At 44.7% G+C, this 23,120-nt stretch overlaps 1 protein-coding gene across 1 annotated transcript in view; it reads left to right on the forward strand.

Moving 5' to 3' along the window:
* Nucleotides 1-23,120, forward strand: part of LOC135559300 (PH domain leucine-rich repeat-containing protein phosphatase 2-like) — a 49,157-nt gene that overhangs the window by 16,368 nt on the left and 9,669 nt on the right. Inside the window, exons 4-14 of the mRNA XM_064993491.1 lie at nucleotides 6,198-6,388; nucleotides 6,834-6,959; nucleotides 10,706-10,860; nucleotides 12,228-12,374; nucleotides 12,887-13,117; nucleotides 15,537-15,739; nucleotides 15,862-15,922; nucleotides 17,060-17,155; nucleotides 17,860-18,015; nucleotides 20,526-20,726; nucleotides 20,936-21,098. Coding sequence (XP_064849563.1) covers nucleotides 6,198-6,388; nucleotides 6,834-6,959; nucleotides 10,706-10,860; nucleotides 12,228-12,374; nucleotides 12,887-13,117; nucleotides 15,537-15,739; nucleotides 15,862-15,922; nucleotides 17,060-17,155; nucleotides 17,860-18,015; nucleotides 20,526-20,726; nucleotides 20,936-21,098 — 1,730 coding nt within the window. The remainder of the gene's footprint in view (nucleotides 1-6,197; nucleotides 6,389-6,833; nucleotides 6,960-10,705; nucleotides 10,861-12,227; nucleotides 12,375-12,886; nucleotides 13,118-15,536; nucleotides 15,740-15,861; nucleotides 15,923-17,059; nucleotides 17,156-17,859; nucleotides 18,016-20,525; nucleotides 20,727-20,935; nucleotides 21,099-23,120) is intronic.

Here is a 23,120-nt window from a genome sequence, read left to right on the forward strand (position 1 = left end):
AGCCGTGGTATATCAGACCGCATACCACGGGTATGACAAAACATGTATTTTTACTGCTATAAATACATTGGTAACCAGTGTATAATAGCAATAAGGCACTTTGTGGGTTTGTGGTATATGGCCAATATACTGTACCACTGCTAAGGGCTGTATCCAGGCACTCTGTGTTGCCTAAGCTGTGGTATATTGGCCATACGCCACCCCCCTCAGGCCTTAATGCTTTAGAATGATCTTGTATTCCCTGTCATTCTGATAGAATGAGATGATAATGAAAGTACGTACCTGCCAACACCCTGTAGCAATGCAACAGTATAGACTGGGTATATACACACAACCATGTTACAGTTAATGGGGGTGACATTTTTCCATGGCCAGAGCAGGGAGAGCAAAGCACAGCTCAGTGTCTCTGTGCGTTCAATTATTTCAGCGTAATGCTGCTGTGTGCAGAGGCCCGCTTCTCAGATTTGGAGTCGAGTCCAGGGGGATGTCCAATTTAGAAATGCTTGTTGACATCCTGCGTGATAGTCAGAAGATCTCGAAGTAGAATTGATTTGAAAGGTTTTTTAGGGCTATGCTTCGTTTTAAAATAGCACTGATTTGTCCTTGAGCTACATACTGCTGCCGTCTCTCGGAATGCAATCAAACCCCCAAATATTGAGTGACTTTCACTTTCCTCTTATTGCTGTAGAAAACGCTAACTCTAGTTAGAAGCGGTGTTTTCAGTCTGGCCCTCTGGCTCCATTGTTGAGAGAGGGATTACATCTGTAGTGTTTCTGGGGGTTGTTCCAGCTTGGGTCATCACGGTGCGCTAACTACAAACACCATCAACCATTCCCCCTCTCACAACCCACTGCACCAGAGTCAACATTATTTATAATAATGAGGCAGTGTTTTTCCTGTGTTTGTGTGATGGTGGAGGTGACCATGCGAAGTGGGACTCTGAGCCAGTAGTCTGAGATTGTATTGACGTGCCTTATTGGCGTGCTGTGTTCTTGGATAATTTCACATTGAGGTGGAAAGAACAGGGAGGTGATTATTAGGTGTTTAATTCAGTTGGATGGTGAGATGAGAGCAAGAGATTTTGGGTTGGCTGGTAAGCAGCAGTTCATTGGGGATAGAATGGAATGAGTATGTGGATGAGGGAGGAATGTGGCTGTTTGTAGTGGATTTGCTGTGGGGCCAGTTGGAGAGAGCATCCTGTCTGCCTGTGTATTCCTGGCTGTATGTGGAGCCCCTACAGGGCTACAAGTCTGCCTGTGTCTTCCTGGCTGTATGTGGAGCCCCTACAGGGCTACAAGTCTGCCTGTGTCTTCCTGGCTGTATGTGGAGCCCCTACAGGGCTACAAGTCTGCCTGTGTCTTCCTGGCTGTATGTGGAGCCCCTACAGGGCTACAAGTCTGCCTGTGTCTTCCTGGCTGTATGTGGAGCCCCTACAGGGCTACAAGTCTGCCTGTGTCTTCCTGGCTGTATGTGGAGCCCCTACAGGGCTACAAGTCTGCCTGTGTCTTCCTGGCTGTATGTGGAGCCCCTACAGGGCTACAAGTCTGCCTGTGTCTTCCTGGCTGTATGTGGAGCCCCTACAGGGCTACATGTCTGCCTGTGTCTTCTTGGCTGTATGTGGAGCCCCTACAGGGCTACAAGTCTGCCTTTGACAGGTCAGCCTCCTTCTACCTCACTGAGACAGACACATAGAGGACAGGGCAATGATGCAGCTCTCCCCCCTCTCTTTATCCCTCTTTCCCTCTCGATTGCTCTTCCCCTCTCCTAAGGCTGGCTGCCCTTGCCCCCGAGTGCCTTTGTGCTGGAGCTGAGGTACTCTGGTCCTCTTGTCTCTGACAGAGGGGAAGCCCGGGGATCAGAAACCACTATTGATCCCCAGCCAGCGCCAGCGGCCCAGTTTGCTGTCAGAGGCCATTGTCTTGTTCATTATGGGTGTTCCAGACAGCACAAAATCAATCGGCCTGACTTCATTTTGATCCCTGGCTGCCACTGACGTGAAAGAGAAGAAAGAAAAGGGCAGAGGGAGCGAGGACATGTCTGCCTGCCTCTGGGAGGTGGTATTAAGGGAAACACAGATCTTGTTATTTCAAGGGAAATTGAAAAAAAAAAGCTGTGTGCCCTTTGAGCTTATTTGACCACACTGTAACCTGAGTGTACTTGAGGCCTGCTGGGGAGGCCTGCTGTTTGTGTCCTTCAGAAGCAGCATACTCAGGCTGCAACACTAGCCTCACCTCCCTGCTACATAATTTGATTGAACGAGGGTTTAATGTGACAAAAGCCTGACTCATTCATCAACCTGACTGATGGATCAGGGTTAGAGCATCTCTGAGAACAATCGCAAAGTCGTGTGTGTGTGTGTGTGTTAATGAAAAGGGGAGACTGATCAAACGGTAGGGACACCTTGAGTTGAGCCAATGAATGCTCACCTGTATCACCTGGTGTTTTGATCAACCTTGTCAGCAGCCTAGACATGCAGAGCCCCGTGATCTCTGATCAGATGTGAGAGGGAGTGACACTCACACCTTTAATCTCTACCATGGATGAAGCAAAAGATTATAAAGCCTTCAAACTATCTTTAGATTCCATCCAGCGAATAAATTGGTTTTGATACGTTATTACAGTGTCATATCAAATGTTAAGCATGCTCTAGAGATATCAGCTAAGGTCTATGTGGATGATAATGAGACTATAGGCTGGGCTGATCTGCTGACATAAGAACACTTCCAGGAAGAGATGTCCTATTCATTGACTAATGCATAGGTGACATCATCGTGACCTGTTGTTATCAGTGTGACTTCATGTTCTGGCAGGTTCTAGCCCTCTCCTTGTCTTTGTCTCTTAATAACAATACCCCTTTTGAGAACATATGGTATTAATTAACGTAATGTTTATACAGGGAGTGGGTGGGATGTACAGTGGGGCAAAAAAGTATTTAGTCAGCCACCAATTGTGCAAGTTCTCCCACTTAAAGATGAGAGAGGCCTGTAATTTTCATCATAGGTACACTTCAATTATGACAGACAAAGTGAGGAAAAGAAATCCAGAAAATCACATTGTAGGATTTTTAATGAATTTATTTGCAAATGATGGTGGAAAATAAGTATTTGGTCAATAACAAAAGTTTATCTCAATACTTTGCCATTGCCAACAAAGAGTATATAACAGAGGTCAAACGTTTTCTGTAAGTCTTCACAAGGTTTTCACACACTGTTGCTGGTATTTTGGCCCATTCCTCCATGCATACCTCCTCTAGAGCAGTGATGTTTTGGGGCTGTTGCTGGGCAACACGGACTTTCAACTCCCTCCAAAGATTTTCTATGGGGTTGAGATCTGGAGACTGGCTAGGCCACTCCAGGACCTTGAAATGCTTCTTACGAAGCCACTCCTTTGTTGCCCGGGCGGTGTGTTTGGGATCATTGTCATGCTGAAAGACCCAGCCACATTTCATCTTCAATGCCCTTGCTGATGGAAGGAGGTTTTCACTCAAAATCTCACGATACATGGCCCCATTCATTCTTTCCTTTACAAGGGTCAGCCGTCCTGGTCCCTTTGCAGAGAAACGGCCCCAAAGCATAATGTTTCCACCCCCATGCTTCACAGTAGGTATGGTGTTCTTTGGAGGCAACTCAGCATTCTTTGTCCTCCAAACATGACGAGTTGAGTTTTTACCAAAAAGTTATATTTTGGTTTCATCTGAACATATGACATTCTCCCAGTCTTCTTCTGGATCATCCAAATGCTCTCTAGCAAATTTCAGACGGGCCTGGACATGTACTGGCTTAAGCAGGGGGACACGTCTGGCACTGCAGGATTTGAGTCCCTGGCGGCGTAGTGTGTTACTGATGGTAGGCTTTGTTATTTTGGTCCAAGCTCTCTGCAGGTCATTCACTAGGTCCCCCCGTGTTGTTCTGGGATTTTTGCTCACCGTTCTTGTGATCATTTTGACCCCACGGGATGAGATCTTGTGTGGAGCCCCAAATCGAGGGAGATTATCAGTGGTCTTGTATGTCTTCCATTTCCTAATAATTACTCCCACAGTTGATTTCTTCAAACCAAGCTGCTTACCTATTGCAGATTCAGTCTTCCCAGCCTGGTGCAGGTCTACAATTTTGTTTCTGGTGTCCTTTGACAGCTCTTTGGTCTTGGTCATAGTGGAGTTTGGAATGTGACTGTTTGAGGTTGTGGACAGGTGTCTTTTATACTGATAACAAGTTCAAACAGGTGCCATTAATACAGGTAACGAGTGGAGGACAGAGGAGCAGGGCCGTGAGATCCAGAAATCTTGCTTGTTTGTAGATGACCAAATACTTATTTTCCACCATAATTTGCAAATAAATTCATAAAAAATCCTACAATGTGATTTTCTGGATTTTTTTTCTACTCATTTTCTCTGTCATAGTTGATGTGTACCTATGATGAAAATTACAGGCCTCATCTTTTTAAGAGGGAGAATTTGCACAATTGGTGGCTGACTAAATACTTTTTTACCCACTGTATGTGCTCTGTGTACGTACAGTATGTGTGTATGGTAGTGTATTCGGAAAGTATTCAGACCCCTTGACTTTTTCCACATTTTGTTACATTACAGCCTTATTGTAAAGTTGATTTAATTGTTCTCCCCCCCCCCTCTACACACAATGCCCCACAATGACAAAGCAAGAACAGGTTTTTAGACATTTTTGCAAATGTATTAAAATAAACTGAAATACCACATTCACATAAGTGTTCAGACCCTTGACTCAGTACTTTGTTGAAGCACCTTTGGCAGTGATTACAGCCTTGAGTCTTCTTGGGTATGACGCTACAAGCTTGGCACACCTGTATTTGGGGAGATTCTCCCATTCTTCTCTGCAGATCCTCTCAAGCTCTGTCAGGTTGTATGGGGAGCGTCAAATGTTCGATCGGGTTCAAGTCCGGGTTCTGGCTGGGCCACTCACAGACATTCAGAGACTTGTCCAGAAGCCACTCCAGACTTTTCTTGGCTGTGTGCTTAGGGACGTTGTCCAGTTGGAAGGTGAACCTAAACCCCCCCTCAGTTTGAGGTCCTGAGCGCTCTGGTGCAGGTTTTCATCAAGGATCTCTGTGCTTTGCTCTGTTCGTCTTTCCCTCAACCTTGACTAGTCTCCCAGTCCCTGCTGCTAAAAACATCCCCACAGCATGATGCTGCAACCACCATGCTTCACCGTAGGGATGGTGCCAGGTTTCCTTCAGACGTGATGCTTAGCATTCAAGCCAAAGAGTTTAATCTTGGTTTCATCAGACAATATACTTTTTCTTTCTCATTGTCAGAGTCATTTAGGTGCCTTTTGGCAAACTCCAAGTGGGCTGTCATGTGCCTTTGGCCAGACGGACTTGTCCAGAAGCCACTCCAGACTTTTCTTGGCTGTGTGCTTAGGGACGTTGCAGTTGGAAGGTGAATCATCTCTGTGCTTTGCTCTGTTCGTCTTTCCCTCAGCCACTTCTCAGTAAATCTACCATAAAGGCCTGATTGGTGGAGTGCTGCAGAGATAGTTGTCCTTCTGGACAGTTCCTTGGAGCTCTGTCAGAGTGACCATCAAGTTCTTGGTCACCTCCCTGACCAAAGCCCTTCTCCCCTGGTGGCTCAGTTTGGCCAGGCAGCCAGCTCTAGGAAGAGTCTTGGTGGTTCCAAACTTCTTTCATTTCAGAATGATGGAGGCCGCTGTGTTCTTGGGGACGTTCAATGCAGCAGAAATGTTTTGGTACACTTCCCCCTCAACACAATGCTGTCTCGGAGCTCTACGGACAATTCCTTAGCCCTCACAGCTTGGTTTTTGCTCTTACATGCACTGTTAACTGTGGGACCTTATATAGACAGGTGTGTGCCTTTTCCAAATCATGTCCAATCAATTGAATTTACCACAAGTGGACTCCAATACAGTTGTAGAAACATCTCAAGGATGATCAATGGAAAAAGGATGCACCTGAGCCCAATTACGAGTCTCATAGCAAAGGGTCTGAATACATATGTAAATAAGGTATTTGTTTTGAATAAATTAGAAAAAATGTCTTAACCTGTTTATGCTTTGTCATTATGGGGATGTTGTGTGTAGATTGATGAGGAAGACAATTCATTTAATCCATTTTAGATCAAAATGTGGGAAGAGTCAAAGGGTCTGAATACTTTCTGAATGCAGTGTATGTGACCATGTTCTTTAACTAACCCCTCTCCTCCCCAGAGTGTCCAGTGAACGCGGACCAGCAGGAGCGAACCCTGTTGACGGGCGTGTTCAGCGTCAGGAAGGGAAAGACCCAGCTGCACAAGTGGGCAGAGCGCCAGGTCCTCCTGTGTGGAACCTGTCTGATTGTGGCCTCCGTCAAAGACAGCCTGACGGGGAAGATGCACATCCTGCCCCTGGTGGGGGGAAAGGTGAAGGGTTAGAGGTCAGGGGTTGAAGATATTTTTTCCAAGCCCACACATTCCCCAGGGGTCAAAGAGAGACAGACGACAGCAGATCACAGATACAACAACACAGCTGGGACTGACAGATGGACAGAGGGGATGCACTGTACAGCACAATGAGAAGGGAGCAAATACATACATGCTGTGTTTACACAGGCAGCTCAATTATGATATTTTTCCCAATTATTGGCCAAAGAGCTGATTTGATTGGTCAAACAACCAATTAGTTTAAAAAAGATCAGAATTGGGCTGCCTGTGTAAATGCAGCCATAGACATGCACATTCAGGCACACTTAAGTGTCTCTGCCTCATATGGATGGAGCCAGTAGGCACCATAATGCCTTATAGTCGTTTCTTGGGAACATCAGTGGCTGTGTCTGTCCTCCTCAACATCTCTGTTCTGTACGTTCAGGTGGAGGAGGTGAAGAGGAGACAGCACTGTCTGATGTTCAGCTCAGCCGGACCGCAGGCCCAGACATACTTTGTTAACTTGGACACACTGGCAGACTATCAGAGGTGGCATCGGCAGGCTTCAAAGGTAAGTGTGTTTACCTGTCAGAGTTGTTATGTAGGACAATCTGTGTGCCAAAGCTTTGTGTTTGTTTTCTCTGATCAATTATGCAAGGTGTCTGTCAGGAAACACAGTGAGGGGTTGTCCTGGTTGGTTCCTCTAGGCTGGGATTCAGAGTGTACAGTGTGCTGAGAGGGCAGTTACAGAGTGCCCACTACCTGGTCTGTACTCCAATCAGAGTCCTGCTGTGGACCACATGTGACCTCTGTGATTGGCTCTACTGCAACAACAGAGGACCAGCAGTGTCTGGCTCTGATTAAACAACTGGCTCGGAGGGTGCATGGGTTATTGATTGTGTCTGTGTTTCTGTGTGCTTGCACATGTGACTCAGTACAACTATATGGGGCGGCAGGTAGCCTAGTGAGCGTTGGACTAGTAACCGAAAGGTTGTTAGATCGAATCCCGAGCTGACAAGGTAAAGATCTGTCATTCTGCCCCTGAACAAGGCAGTTAACCTACTGTTCCTAGACCATCATTGTAAATAAGAATGTGTTCTTAACTGACTTGCCTAGTTTAATAAAGGTTTTAAAAAAAATGAAGTTAGTGTCCTCAGCCCCTCTCTCTGTCCCTCCCTGACAGCTCTGCTCCTCTCGCTGTGCCTCTAATTTCTAAATTAATGGTCATTGTGTCCCAGCCCCTTACTGGGCCCTAACAAGCTCTGTGAATGCCTCCATCCAGGCACACAATGAGTTCTGTGAATGCCTCCATCCAGGCACACAATGAGCTCTGTGAATGCCTCCATCCAGGCACACAATGAGCTCTGTGAATGCCTCCATCCAGGCACACAATGAGCTCTGTGAATGCCTCCATCCAGGCACACAATGAGCCGTGGAGAAAAAAGGCAACTGAAAAATGAAAATCCAATTAGTAGTAGATCCATGTCAAGGAGCTCTCTCTCCCTCTCTCTCCAGCTCTCTCTCCTCACTACCTACCTACCTATCACTGTGGTGCGGATCACTGAGCTGGAGTGGCCCTGTTACTACGGGAGCAGTTTAGGAGAGTTAGACATCAGAGGTTCCTATGGCGACATGATTGGCTGGAGATGAAGACAGAGAGAGGGGAGGGAAGGCTGAAGAAAAGAGTGGGAGAAATAGAGAGAGATGAAGGGGGAGTGAGAGAGAAGAGAGAAAGAAAAATAGAGATGTAGGGGGAGTGAGAGAGAAGAGGCTTTGAGATGAAGGCAGAGAGGTGAGGTGGGGCTGAAATGTATTAATCTTTATTTAACAAGGCAAGTCGTTAAGAACAAATTCTTATTTTCAATGACGGCCTAGGAACAGTGGGAGAACTGCTTTGTTCAGGGGCAGAACGACAATTGTTTTTACCTTGTCAGCTCGTGGATTCGATCTTACAACCTTTCGGTTACTCGTCCACTAGGCTACCTGCCGCCCCAGATTAAGAGATGAAGATGGAGGGGCAGAGAGAGATGAGGGGAGAAGAATTAGAGGAAGAGTGGATAAGATGGTGGATTTGGGGCAATACTCATGCCAGGCTGGACACAGTCAAGCCCTTGTTTCAGTGTGTGTTTCTGAATCAGTGGGGGGGGCTCCTTGCTCAGTGGCCTGTATGTGAGTAGTTGGGCCTGGTGAGTGGCCTTGTGGCGTGGCGTGCCCAGTTCCTCCCAGACAGAAAGGCTTTTGGAGGCTGTCTGAATGCACACAGGGAGGAGGGGGTCATCTTCCACAGCCACACACACTGGGCATTAAGAGCTCCCACTACTGCCTAGCTGACCTATACCCCACAGGCTTTTCTCCTCTCTCAGGCCAGTCAACATGCAGGTCACTTCCACCAGCCTTTCTGTCTATTTCAATCTCTTTTCTCTCTCATTTCTCCTTCTCTCTCTCTCTCTTCTCTCTCAAATCTCTTCATCTGTTTCTCTCTGACCAGCACTGAATGGCCTTTTAACAGCCAGCTGATGAGTACTCTAAGATTTTGTCTTTGTTTATCCCTAAAAGCAATGATGTGACGATATGCTTTGCTGGGCAACCAATCTATTTCCTGGGGTGTTGCACAGTATGCAGTCCTGTGGTGGGTTGAAGCATGTTTTCAGACTGAGAAATGTGTTAAGCTCCAACCCCCAGACAGACAGTGTCCTCCCTGTGCTGACAACTATACAGTCTATCTTTTCAGAGCTGAAGGAAATGCTGTTCAGCTGCATTCTGCACATGTAGATAAGTGAGCAATGACTGTGTGAGCATAGCCAATTAAACGCGATGGCGGGACTGGGAGAGCAGGACAGTGCAAAAAATCTAGACTAAAATCCTATTTAGTCAGGGGTGAAAGTAAGCCAGAGTGGTCCAGTACGGAGTCCTGGCCAAATAAATAGGAAGGGTACACCGTACTGGTAAAACATGAGCCTGTCATAATAATTCAAACCGATTCCAAGAAAACTGTAAGCTATTACACTATTTATCATTAGTCATGTGAAAGATTTGTGTATTGACTTGAAGAGGTGTGGAATAGTGCCGTTTGGTTCGACGATAGCACTGAAATTTTCCAAGGCAGAGATGAGTGGCCAAGACCGAGATGCGCACGGACAGTGTGTACACATCAATTCAGGTTACAAGACTTGTAGGCCTAATGAAGGACAGTCACAGAATGCCAGTTGTAAGACTTTGGTGTTTTGTAACGGATATCTCTTTGCGTTTATCAAATGGCGGGGCACTTGTATGGATGCCAGAATGATAGTTGGAATAGTGTGTGTATATATATATATGGAATATATATATATATATTAGCCTTTATTTTACTAGGCAAGTCAGTTGAGAACAAATTGTTATTTACAATGACGGTCTAGGAACAGTGGGTTAACTGCTTTGTTCAGGGGCACAACAACAGATTTTTACCTTGTCAGCTCTGGGATTCGATCTAGCAACCTTTCGGTTATTGGCCCAACGCTCAAACCACTAGGTTACCTGCCAACCGAAGTAACCGAAACGGAAGTCTGGACACTGAATGTAGGCTGCATATGTAGTATATTATAATGTAAACTCCTGCAGAATTGTGTTCCTTGCAGTAAAATGATAGACCAAATCTACATATTTGTTTCAAATGTGTGTTCAGGGACCGTGCTGTGTAGCCTAGATGTGCAATTTCTTTCAGCGACATAGAAGCTCAAAGTATTCCATTTTCAACCACATAAAATATCCATCAAAGACTAATTGAAATACTATCAGAACTCCTATTAAATGAATAGGGATTCTATGATTAGGACTATAAACAATTTTAAAAGCACTTTCACACACAGGAGGTCCCGTTCCGGGATATACACAGCACTCACTGTGAGGATCATGATTAAGTACCACACACCTCTGTGGAGTTCATGCTGCCAACTCTACTAGACCACAACACTAGAGCTGTGTGAACATCCTGTTTTGTTATGGACTCAACAACATGACCTTATCAGTTTTCCTTTGTTTATAATGCTCCATAAATCATTATGTAATGCTGAAGACAGTGTATGAATCCGACTTCCCTTCTGTGAAATGATCATTATTGAACCGACTCAACCTTTTTTAATTAAAGTTGCCTTTTTTAATTAAAGTGTGTGTGTGTGTGTGTGTGTGTGTGTGCAAACCTAATTTGCTCCATGCAGGTGGTTTCTGGTCAACCTGATTTATGACCATGCTGGGAAAAACCTTGTTCTACTATCACTAAGCTTCAATAACAAAACAATTTGGGAGTAAACAGTAAACAGACATGTCCTGTGTTTGCAGGTGGTTTCTCAGACCATCAGCCTGGTGGATCTGTCATGCTACAGTCTGGAGGAGGTGCCAGAGTACCTGTTCTACAGCCAGGACCTCACCCATCTCAACCTCCGACACAACTTCATGTCCCTGCAGGGCCCCGGAGGACTGCTCAATCTCCCCAGGTAAATACACTCTCTCACCACGCAGGGCAGCACCCAGCCACTGACACACCTTATTCAGGAAACCCCGACCTAATACTAAGTCCAAACATGCCAAGCAAAACCTGTAGCCCAATACCAATCCTGCCAAATCTCCCAACAAAACCTGCCCAGTAACACACTTACCTCAATACTAAATCTTCATCTGTCCACAGATATACTTGTCCTCCCTGTTACAATGCAATGTGTGGTCGTGTTACAACACAGTCTGACCGTATTACCCAAATGCATTATGTAAGCATGTCATGATTTTCTGCAACTACGTACATTGTTTATCACAGATCTTGTTTTATGGTCTAGTCGGTGCTGATACGTTTTCCTGACTCTATCTTTTGTTTGGTCGATGCTCAGAGACAGTGGTTCAGTCTGCATATTATCTTGTGGAGGGGCAAGAAGCTCAGTGTCCACTCCTATGGTCCAACTGAAGCGTATTTGAACAAGCTGGCATTCTCAAAAGAGATAATGCTATTAAATGTTAATGATCTACTACCCTCTGTAGTATTTCCTGTTGTAAGGCAAGCATTACAGGGAGGGCCGAGATGGAATAAGTGGTGTACGTGTGTGAAGGGCTGTGGAAAGACCACATTCTAGAGGATCTACTGTGCCTGGTAGCTGAGAGGAATAAAATGTACACATCACTGCATCTCTTTCTCTCTCTCTCTCTTTCTCTCTCTCTCTTTCCCGCTCTCTCTTTCTCTCTCTCTTTCTCTCTCTCTTTCTCTCTCTCTCTTTCTCTCTCTCTTTCTCTCTCTCTTTTTCTCTTTTTCTCTCTTTCTCTCTCTTTTTCTCTCTCTCTTTTTCTCTCTCTCTCTCTTCTCTCTCTCTCTCTTTCTTTCTCTCTCTTTCTTTCTCTCTTTCTCTATCCCTTTCTCTCTCTGTGTGTCTGTCACTCCCTCTCTGTATATTTAGACTCCGAGCAGGCCTAGGAGAGTGAGGGAGGCTGGGGGGGGGGGAAGGGGGGGTGGTCTGTGCTCTAACATGTGGTGTGACTCACAGCGGCCACCTCCATCCCCCATCCGTTCTGCATCACTTCATTCACTGAAATGCTTGTATTGGTACTTTTTGTGTTTGAGATGGGGTTTTGATATGGATATGATACTCACCGGTCCGTGAAGAGGAAATGTACATGTGAACAGCCCATAGTAACAAGGACACATATTCCAATGGAGCAATTTAAGAAGAACGAGACTACAGGAGCCAACGCAATGAGCTCACAAAATAACATCTCTTTTTATAATCAGACTTGTCGCAACAAGCAAAGCGTTGCGTTTGGCCATTCATTGAACATGTCTGAAAAGCTCCAGTTTTTCAAACCCTCTCTTTCTCTCCAGGTTTTCCCAGCTGAAGAGCCTGAACCTTTCGCATAACCGCCTGGGAGTGTTTCCAGAGTCTGTCTGTGAGATCCTCACCCTGACAGAGCTCAACCTCTCCTGTAACGGCATGAACACTGTCCCCACAAAGATAGGCAACCTCCAGAGGTAAGACAGTCACACACATACACCCTGTATCAGTCTTTCATTTTGGCATAGAGTACATTCTAACATTCCCACTCTAGCTGTGTTAGGTAGGGTGTAATTCCATGGTGGTCAGTATGAGCATCAGTTCCTCTATGTACTGGATGTTGGGTTGGACATTTTGTGCTGCTGGGTGCAGAACACTCCACTCGCCCCGCTGCTCGCCTCTCCACATGAGCCCACATCCTCCTCTTAACATGCTTGATAATGATTCATTGCTATCTCTCTGTGTGTGTGTGTGTTTTAATTTAACCAATGCATTAAGTTCAGCTGTTTGTTGTTATGCAATCAGATTAAATCAAGCTTTTAAAATTAGGCCAGTTTTCATGCTCTCAGCTCACGTGGCTTAATATAGAATGATTTCAAATATACAAACACTGACATTTTCACCTCTCATAATGGAATGCCAAATAGTTATGTATCCTCAGAAAACAGAGATGAGCAAAGAAATGTAAATGTCTGTCTCTGTCCACCAGTCTGCAAACCCTGTCTCTGGATGGGAATCAGTTGAGCTTCCTTCCTGAAGAGCTTGGCGGCCTAGCTCAGCTCAGCAGCCTGGGGCTTTCCTTCAACAACTTCCCCCACATCCCTGGTGTGCTGGATAGGCTAAGTGGCATGGACAAGTTAGCCATGGCTGGGAACAGGGTGGAGACCCTGGAGCTGGGGATCCTTGCCAGGATGAGCCACCTCAAGAACATCGACCTGCGGTGAGGAACTAGACCAGTCTGTACTCTCTGCCCTCGTACGGGCCCTCCGCCTCTTTCTTTCTATTCCTATTTCTCGCTCACTCTCCCTCTCTCATCCCTCAGTGTATAAACTCTACTCATCAGTCACAGCATGCATAATGCAGGATCAATACACAATGGTAATAAGATCTCCCCTGTCAATAAATCTCACAGAGAGTTGGCAGCAGCGGTTCAATGTATCCCCCCCAAATGCACCCCACCCCGATGCCTGACCCTGCCTCACCCAGCCATTTTCATATAAAATGCCTTTCTCATCTCTCTATCCAGCTCTGATGCAGCCATTGATAGTGAGGTTGATCCCCTAAAAACCTGCAGTATCACCCCCTTGATTCCCTGTCACTGTTTTAAAGTTAAGTCGTTATTCATCTCTCTCCTCCCATCTTTCTCCCTCTCCCTCTATCTCCCTCTCTCTTTCTCTGCCTCACCTTGAGAATGAGTTATTGGGTGGAGGGATGGGTTGGATTTATGGGGGCTGGGTGCCTGCAGGATTAGGAGGCCAGTTGGGCTCATAAAAGGGAGAGGTACTGCAGAGTGAAATCAGATCAAGGAGACACACAGGGCCAGTCTGGAACTCATCAGCCAGGCAAAGAGGATGGACTACTGCTCTGCTCCACTCCTCACCTGAACTGGCCTCTGGTTTGGAGGAGGAGCACCAATACTTTTTTTCTAGTTGCTGACTATATTCTGTCTTGTCTGTCTGCGGTCAGCATTGTAACCCAGTGTTCTGTTTGTCTGAAGCCAGTGCTTTAACATCATGTTGATGTTAAGATCTTAATTCTATGTGTATGAGACCTGTGTGTAAATTAAGCAATAAGGCCTGGGGGGGTGTGGTTTATGGCCAATATACCATGGCTAAGGGCTGTTCTTAGGCACGACTCGTTGGATACAGCCCTTAGCTGTGGTATATTGGTCATATACCACAAACCCGAGGGGCCTTATTGCTATTATAAACTGGTTACCAATGTAATTAGAGCAGTAAAAATACACGTTTTGTCATACCCGTGGTATACCACCGCTGTCAACCAATAAGCATTCAGGGCTCAAACCACCCAGTTTAAAATGCTGTTTATACCATGGCATTGTTGAATACTCATTTCTGATTGGCTTGAAGGGCATTTAAGAGTGTGCATTATTTCCCTATAACGCATGGTATATCAGCAGGGTAGAATTCAATGGCTATAGTTCATTCATGTTCTATGTTTGAGCTGCTTTTGAAAGCAAAGTCAAATTGAAAACATTATTGGCATTGTTAAATTAACACATTTCTAGTGGTAAATGTGTTAAATTATAGTATTATTATGGTATAAAAGGGATAATCAACTTGGGGCTGTGTGTTCTCTGGAAAATGCCACTCCGAGGATGGTCAGTTCCACTACTCTAGCGCTTCGTGTTGGAACACACCTTTCACGTCGTGAACGCATAGCCCCTTGTTCATTTTCCCTTACGTACTGTATGAGGCCTGGGTGTTAATACTGTGTACTGTATGAGGCCTGGGTGTTAATGCTGTATACTGTATGATGCCTGGCTGTTAATGCTGTGTACTGTATGAGGCCTGGGTGTTAATGCTGTATACTGTATGATGCCTGGCTGTTAATGCTGTGTACTGTATGAGGCCTGGGTGTTAATACTGTGTACTGTATGATGCCTGGGTGTTAATGCTGTATACTGTATGATGCCTGGGTGTTAATGCCGTATGAGGCCTGGGTGTTAATGCTGTGTACTGTATGATGCCTGGGTGTTAATGCCGTATGAGGCCTGGGTGTTAATGCCGTATGAGGCCTGGGTGTTAATGCCGTATGAGGCCTGGGTGTTAATGCCGTATGAGGCCTGGGTGTTAATGCCGTATGAGGCCTGGGTGTTAATGCCGTATGAGGCCTGGGTGTTAATGCCGTATGAGGCCTGGGTGTTAATGCCGTATGAGGCCTGGGTGTTAATGCCGTATGAGGCCTGGGTGTTAATGCTGTATGCCGTATGAGGCCTGGGTGTTAATGCTGTATACCGTATGAGGCCTGGGTGTTAATGCTGTATACCGTATGAGGCCTGGGTGTTAATGCTGTATACCGTATGAGGCCTGGGTGTTAATGCTGTATACCGTATGAGGCCTGGGTGTTAATGCTGTATACCGTATGAGGCCTGGGTGTTAATGCTGTATACTGTATGAGGCCTGGGTGTTAATGCTGTGTACCGTATGAGGTCTGGGTGTTAATGCTGTATACCGTATGAGGCCTGGGTGTTAATGCTGTATACTGTATGAGGCCTGGGTGTTAATGCTGTATACCGTATGAGGCCTGGGTGTTAATGCTGTATACCGTATGAGGCCTGGGTGTTAATGCTGTATGCCGTATGAGGCCTGGGTCTTATTGCTGTATACTGTATGCAGGCTGAACGGTCTGCGCTGGGTGAAGAGTGAGGCCCTGGAGGCAGTGAAGCAGGTGACCCAGCTGGACCTGAGGGACAACCACTTGGCCACCCTGGACCTGAGCTCCATCTGCAGCCTGGAAACCTTGCACTGTCAGAGAAACCAGCTGAGGGTGCTAACGCTGAGTGGCTTCACCCTGCGCACGCTCCACGCCAGCAGCAACCGTGAGTGGAGCATCTCTCTCCCTGGTCCTGTCTCTCCAGGCCCTCTACCACTGTTACGGTTACATCATGCATATAGCCATCACTAGCTTGGCTGCTGATCACTGCTTTTCCTCTACCCACAGGCCTGACCACAGTCAACATCTACCCAGTACCCAACCAGCTGACACAGATGGACCTATCACGGTGAGTGCTGTGTGGCCAGGGCCTCAGTTTCTCAATCAGTAAGGAAAAGCTGTTATGGTATTAATCCATCAGCATTCTTCTCCTCATCATGAACTTGGTATATTGGTACCTTTTTTCATATACAGTGCTTTTGGGAAGTTTCCAGACCCCTTCACTTTTCCACATTTGGTTACATTACAGCCTTATTCTAAAATTGATTAAAGAAAAAATGTTCCTCGTCAATCTACACACAATACCCCATAATGACCAAGCAAAAACGGGTTTTTAGAAATGTTAGCAAATGTATTAAAAATAAAAAACAGATGTACCTTATTTACATCAGTATTCAGACCAATTGCTATGAGACTTGAAATTGAGCTCAGGTGCATCCTGTTTTCATTGATCATCCTTCAGATGTTTCTACAACTTGATTGGAGTCCACCTGTGGTAAATCATCAAGCTGTGAGGGTGTTTTTTTAGCGGCAGGGACTGGGAGACAAGTCAGGATGATGAATGATCCAAAGTACAGAGAGATCCTTGATGAAAACCTACTCCAGAGCAATCTGGATCTCAGACTGGGGCGAAGGTTCACCTTCCAACAGGACAACGACCCTAAGCACAGCCAAGAAAAGGCAGGAGTGGCTTCGGGACATGAATGTCTGAATGTCCTTGAGTGGCCCAGCCAGAGCCCATACTTGAACCCGATCAAACATCTCTGGAGAGACCTGAAAATAGCTGTGCAGCAACGCTCCCCATCTAACCTAACAAAGCTTGAGAGGATCTGCAGAGAAGAATGGGAGAAACTCCCCAAATACAGGTGTGCCAAACTTGTAGTGTCGAACCTAAGAAGACTTGAGGCTGTAATTGCTGCCAAAAGTGCTTTAGCAAAGTACTGAGTAAAAGGTCTGAATACTTGTAAATGTGATATTACAATTTTTTTGCTTTGTCATTATGAGTTATTGTGTGCAAATGGATGAGGGGAAAATAAACAATTTAATATATTTTAGAATAAGGCTGTAACGTAACAATATAGAAAACGTCAAGGGGTCTGAATACGTCCGAATGCACTGTACGTGTATATGTACAGTTGGAGGTAAAAAAAATCTTATATCCCCTCTGACCACTGTGTTGACTGTGACCTCTGTGACCTCTGAAAAGGAACCTGCTGGAGTACCTTCCAGACTGGGTGTGTGACAGTAGAAAGGTGGAGGTGCTGGACGTTACACACAACTTCCTGTCTGAACTACCAGCCAGGTTCGTCTCCCTACGAGGACTAGTTCATCCTTCTCAAACTCCTCACTTCCAACTCTAGTTATTCATCTAAAGATGTTCTAAACATTCATATTTGTTAAGGTAGATTAAAGGCCGTTACTTACATTGTCCATCATGTTGCGCTGTATGTTTAATATGTCCATCTCGTATCATCCGGATTTGGCTTTTAAACATTCTGAAATTATTATAAGAATGAGCACCATATTAATCTGATTAACATTGGGCATCATTTAGCCAATGTCCGGCCAGAAATAACTGTCCCTAAAACATCAGCAGATGTGTTGATAGTCAGCTGATGAGAGGATTTCATTGCCTGTGTGAAGCCAACGTACGGCTTGTCATTCGGTCAGCAGACTGTGATCTCAGTATGGTGATGCTGGAGGACTCTGCTCAAAGCAAACATCATTTAACGTTACCCTTTAACACAACTATATTTGTATTTGAATCGACCAAAGCCTTCACAAACAAGATAATATTTGGCTCAACGGCGTAGCTGCAGATGAGACCTCTGTTATTCTTTCTGGAGTAAATTGTGCTGTGTTGGTAACTTTAGGCTGCCGAGTTGAAAAATACGTTGATGGATTTGTTGGGTGTGGAGTTACCTTACCTCAAGATTTCCCCCAGTTTCACAAATGATCAAATTCACAGCAGGAGATGTTCTTTCTTTTTATCTCCCTCGCCACTAGACTGCTCAGCAGCCTGAGTCTGAGGAAGCTGCTGGCTGGGAACAATAGGCTCCAGAGACTGCCTGACCTACTTGACCACGTCCCCCTGGAAGTACTCGACCTCCAGCACAACAAGCTAGGCGAGCTCCCAGAGAGCCTCTTCTACAAGGCCTTAAAGTGGGTCAATCCACCTTCCGCTCTCTCTTCTCTCTCTCTTTGCACCCACCCTCTCTCCTAGCCTTCTCTTTGGTGCTTGTCCTCTCTCTCCCTCTCTGTGCCTCTCCCTCTATTTCTGACAGGTGTTTTGGAGGTTGCAGCTGATGCTCTGTTTCCCCCAGGGCCTGTGACGCTACTGCTGCTGCTCTAACCCCGGAGCCTCTATTCAACCACAACAACCAATTAAAGGACAAAACAGGATCGGGCATATTGAAATGAAACACTGCCCTACAGTACATCCCCCTTACATCATGCAGTAGAAATACAGTATAAATATTTGATGGGGTTGATGTATCTAGCTTAAAGTGGTTGGCAGTCTGTAAGAGATGTCTTACTTCACATAGACATGTGGTGGCCCTATTTAGCTGCTCCAGTAGAGGTGGACTGACTGGGTCCACTGGGCTTTTTATGCCAGGCTCTGGAGGGTATGGCTCAGTGGACCAGTCAGAGAGTTGAACTGTAACGTGAGCCCCCCCCCAGCAGCCTGACGCTCTACAGTTTACTGTCTGATAAATCACTGGGCACCCATTAGGCCTGGCCCTACTCTACTCTGTCTCCCATGCTGAGACATCGAGCGCCAGTGTGACTGCTGTAAAGTGCTTCATTGGTCAACAACGTTTGTTTCTCAGTGTTTTAAAATAGCCACCACGAGAAGGTGTATTCTTATGGATTTTCTCCCTGTCATCCTTTATCTGAATCTGTTTTGTTAAAGGAAATTTATGGCCAGAGTGTTGGTAACAAGAGCATTTAACTCTCAGGTCATAACAGTTTTAAGAGGAAGTCCTACATTTTACACTGTCTATATCATCGAATGCTGACTTGATATTACACATTTACATCACTTACAGTTGAAGTCAGAAGGTTACATACACTTAGGTTGGAGTCATTAAAACTAGTTTTTCAACCACTCCACAAATTTCTTGTTAACAAACTATAGTTTTGCAAGTCGGTTAGGACATCTACTTTGTGCATGACACAAGTAATTTTTCCAACAATTGTTTACAGACAGATTATTTCACTTATAATTTACTATATCACAATTCCAGTGGGTCAGAAGATTACACACACTAAGTTGACTGTGCCTTTAAACGGCTTGGAAAATTCCAGAAAACAATGTCATGGCTTTAGAAGCTCCTGATAGGCTAATTGACATCATTTGAGTCAATTGGAGGTGTACCTGTGGATGTATTTCAAGGCCTACCTTCAAACTCATTGCTTGACAACATGGGAAAATCAAAAGAAATCAGCCAAGACCTCAGAAAAAAATTGTAGACTCCCACAAGCCTGGTTCATCCTCGGGAACAATTTCCAAACGCCTGAAGGTACCACATTCATCTGTACAAACAATAATACGCAAGTATAAACACCATGGGACCACGCAGTCGTCCTACCGCTCAGGAAGGAGACGCGTTCTGTCTCCTGGAGATTAATGTACAAGTGCAAGAACAACAGCAAAGGACCTTGTGAAGATGCTGGAGGAAACGGGTACAAAAGTATCTATATCCACAGTAAAACGAGACCTCTATCGACATAACCTGAAAGGCCGCTCAGCAAGGAAGAAGCCACTGCTCCAGAACCGCCATAAAAAAGTCAGACTACGGTTTGCAACCCCACATAGGGACCAAGATTGTACTTTTTGGAGAAATGTCCTCTGGTCTGATGAAACAAAAATAGAACTGTTTGGCCATAATGACCATTGTTATGTTAGGAGGAAAAAGGGTGAGGCTTGCAAGCTGGCGAACACCATCTCAACCGTGAAGCACGGGGGTGGCAGCATCATGTTGTGGGGGTGCTTTGCTGCAGGAGGGACTGGTGCACTTCACAAAATAGATGGCCACATGAGGAAGGAAAATTATGTGGATATATTGAAGCAACATGTCAAGAAGTTCATGCTTGGTCGCAAATGGGTCTTCCAAATGGACAATGACCCCAAGCAGACTTCCAAAGTTGTGGCAAAATGGCTTAAGGATAACTAAGGCAATATTATTGGAGTGGCCATCACAAAGCCTTGACCTCAATCCTATAGAAAATTTGTGGGCAGAACTGAAAAAGTGTGTGTGAGCAAGGAGGCCTACAAACCTGACTCAGTTACACAAGGTCTGTCAAGAGGAATGGGCCAAAATTCAGTCAACTTATTGTGGAAGGCTACCTGAAACATTTGACCCAATGCTACCAAATGCTTATTGAGTGTATGTAACTTCTGACCCACTGGGAATGTGATGAAATAAATAAAAGCTGAAATAAATCATTCTCTCTACTATTATTCTGACATTTCACCATTCTTAAAATAAAGTGGTGATCCTAACTGACCTAAGACAAGGAACTTGTACTTGGATTAAATGTCAGAAATGGTGATTTGTATTGTATTTGGCTAAGGTGTATGTAAACTTCCGACTTCAACAGTATATCACTGGCAATTAATCCTGGGTTCTTTCCTATTTACATACAACGCTCTCTGCTCCTCCTCCTAGCCTAAAGTACCTGAACGTGTCAGCTAATATCCTGGAGACAATTCCCCCCAGCAGCCAATCAGAGGAGAGTCTCAGCACCCTCCAGGAACTGTACCTGACGGGGAACAAACTGAATGAGAACTGCGCTGCTCTGCTTGTGGGACACCAGAACCTCAGAGTCCTGCACATGGCCTACAACCAGTTGCTCTCTTTCCCTGCCAGGTAACCAGCTCCACACCCAGTTATACTGCCTTCCTATTGTACCTATGAAATGCCTCCAATCAGTGGATGTATTCTACACTACTTTAGAGATTGCGTCTCCAGGCATAAAATGTTTTCTATTGCTCCTAATATACTGTAGCTATTCTTTAGATCTGATATGAGCCATTGTTCTGTGGTGGAGACGTCTCTATACTGCTCTGTGTGTGCAGTAAACTGAGTAAACTAGAGCTGCTGGAGGAGCTGAATCTGAGTGGCAACAAGCTGAAGACCATCCCCTCCACTGTATCCAGCTGTAAGAGGCTACACACCCTCATAGCACACTCCAACCACATCAGTGTGTTCCCCGAGATCCTCAACCTGCCAGAGATCAAGGTCAGTTTCATTCATATCTGTTTATATTAGGGCTGTCCCCGACTAAACAAAATCTTGGTTGACCGAGAGTCGTCCTGTTCTTTCGACCAATCGATTGGTTGAAATATTGAAACTTATTTTTCCATATATAGGCAGACACACCCTAATAAAAATCAACCATATGCACTGAGCTTGTCTGATGCTTTAAGCCACTGTTTGATTAAATAATTAAGATGACTCAAGAAAGAGCCCGATAGGCACATTGTCTTAAAAAATGAAAAATGATAGCGAGTGCCTGTGTGACTGGTGTACGTTGTCTCGCTCTCCTCCCTGCTGCAGCGAAAAGTCACCACAGCAAGTGTTTATTGCGCTGTCCGTGCTGAAGCAGCAACATCACTTCAGCCATTACCTGTTTCTGACTGAAGTTATGTTACTGAAATATGTCATTTGTTTAAGATAACATTCCCTATTCCCTCAACCTTTGCTCTCTTTACTTGGGACATGTATTCATCACATGCACGTGACCAATAGGGCCTGACCTATAACCTATCATAATCACATCAATAAATTGGTTATAACAAATTTCGAATACAGTAACACATGACAGCAAAATGCATGTGGAAGATGTGAAAAATAAACTCAAAACAGGTGAATGTTTACTGGTGTTGTGCCAAACAGTTGCTGTTAGATTATAATATTATAATTTGAAATAGTGTAAAAAAAAACACTAAATATGTGTACCAAGGTCTGTTCTAATGAAAATAAGTAAATAAATATATAACGTCTTTATTACAGCAGACTAAAAACAGTTGCATGCATTTGTGAATTGCAGTTTTTTCATCGCTGAGGCTAATTATTCACTGCTCCCTTTGTTATTTCATTTTAAAACAAAAATGCTTGATTGCATTTCAGAGCATGAATGTCTTATGTGCTGTGTGACGGCATGAACGAATGGATGATTGATTGATACAGTAGCCTATACTGTATATTGAAATATAGGCCTTAGTAAGTTATGGTATTAAGACTAAACAGGACACGCTCTTTTTGCATACAGCTCGATGGTGGTTATACAAGGCTGCTATACCAAGACCACTAATGATCACGACATTACTTATTATTATAATGATGATTATAATAATAACAGTAAGGAGATCAAGGAAAAGGAGGCTACAGGAGTGAGAGCTGGGTACATATTATGTGTGACAAACAGGTGCTGTTAGATTACAATATCAGTTTTCTGCCTGTTTGGAACAGTGTAAACAACACTAAATACATTAAGTAATACCAGTCTGTACTAACCCCCCCAAAAAATGTAAAGCTTAAATTACAGCATAGCAAAGATTAAAAACAGCCGTATCTGTGAAATTGCTTTATCTGACATTTTGCTGTTGCATGAGGCTTGGCGCTCAGGGAATCATTAGGCTATTAAATAATCACTCAAAGAGCCAACAGGAGCTGGATCTTATTTCTGGATCTTATTTCTGTAGATGTATATGGATGATTTATAAAGCCAGGCACATTTGACAGTTAAGTTGGCGTTTCCTCTCTCCTCAATTGTTTTTAGACAATTAGTCAAGATCTGTTTCTGCTGGCTCCACCACATTGTTTTCCATCCCGATATGCAGGTTAACTTTGCTATTATGCAACATAGGGAAAGGCGTCAATTCTACGGCGCACTGAAGGTTATGTTTCAGAATCGCGGACAGCGACCGTATCCAATGCGGGAGAAAGTGCATTTGTTATAAAATAATACTAGACTTACTAGTGTTGCATTATTTTTGACATAATATAACCACATACAATTTCAGTATCTCACGTCTTAGAGTGATGGACTGTGCCCTCCCCGTGGCATCTGCAATGGATTAGTCCACTGAGACAGGCACGAATCAGACGGGTGTCTTGTGCACTGCTCGACGAAAGAAATCTCGTTCAACCAACAGGCTATCGACCAAACAATCAACCAGTTGACTAAATGGGGTCAGCCCTAGTTTGTGTTTTGTTTATGCATATGTCTTTTAGATGTGTATATGTCTTTATTACAAT

This window comes from Oncorhynchus masou, chromosome 2 (assembly GCF_036934945.1).
Source record: "Oncorhynchus masou masou isolate Uvic2021 chromosome 2, UVic_Omas_1.1, whole genome shotgun sequence".
In the NCBI taxonomy this organism is placed as follows: Eukaryota; Metazoa; Chordata; class Actinopteri; order Salmoniformes; family Salmonidae; genus Oncorhynchus; species Oncorhynchus masou.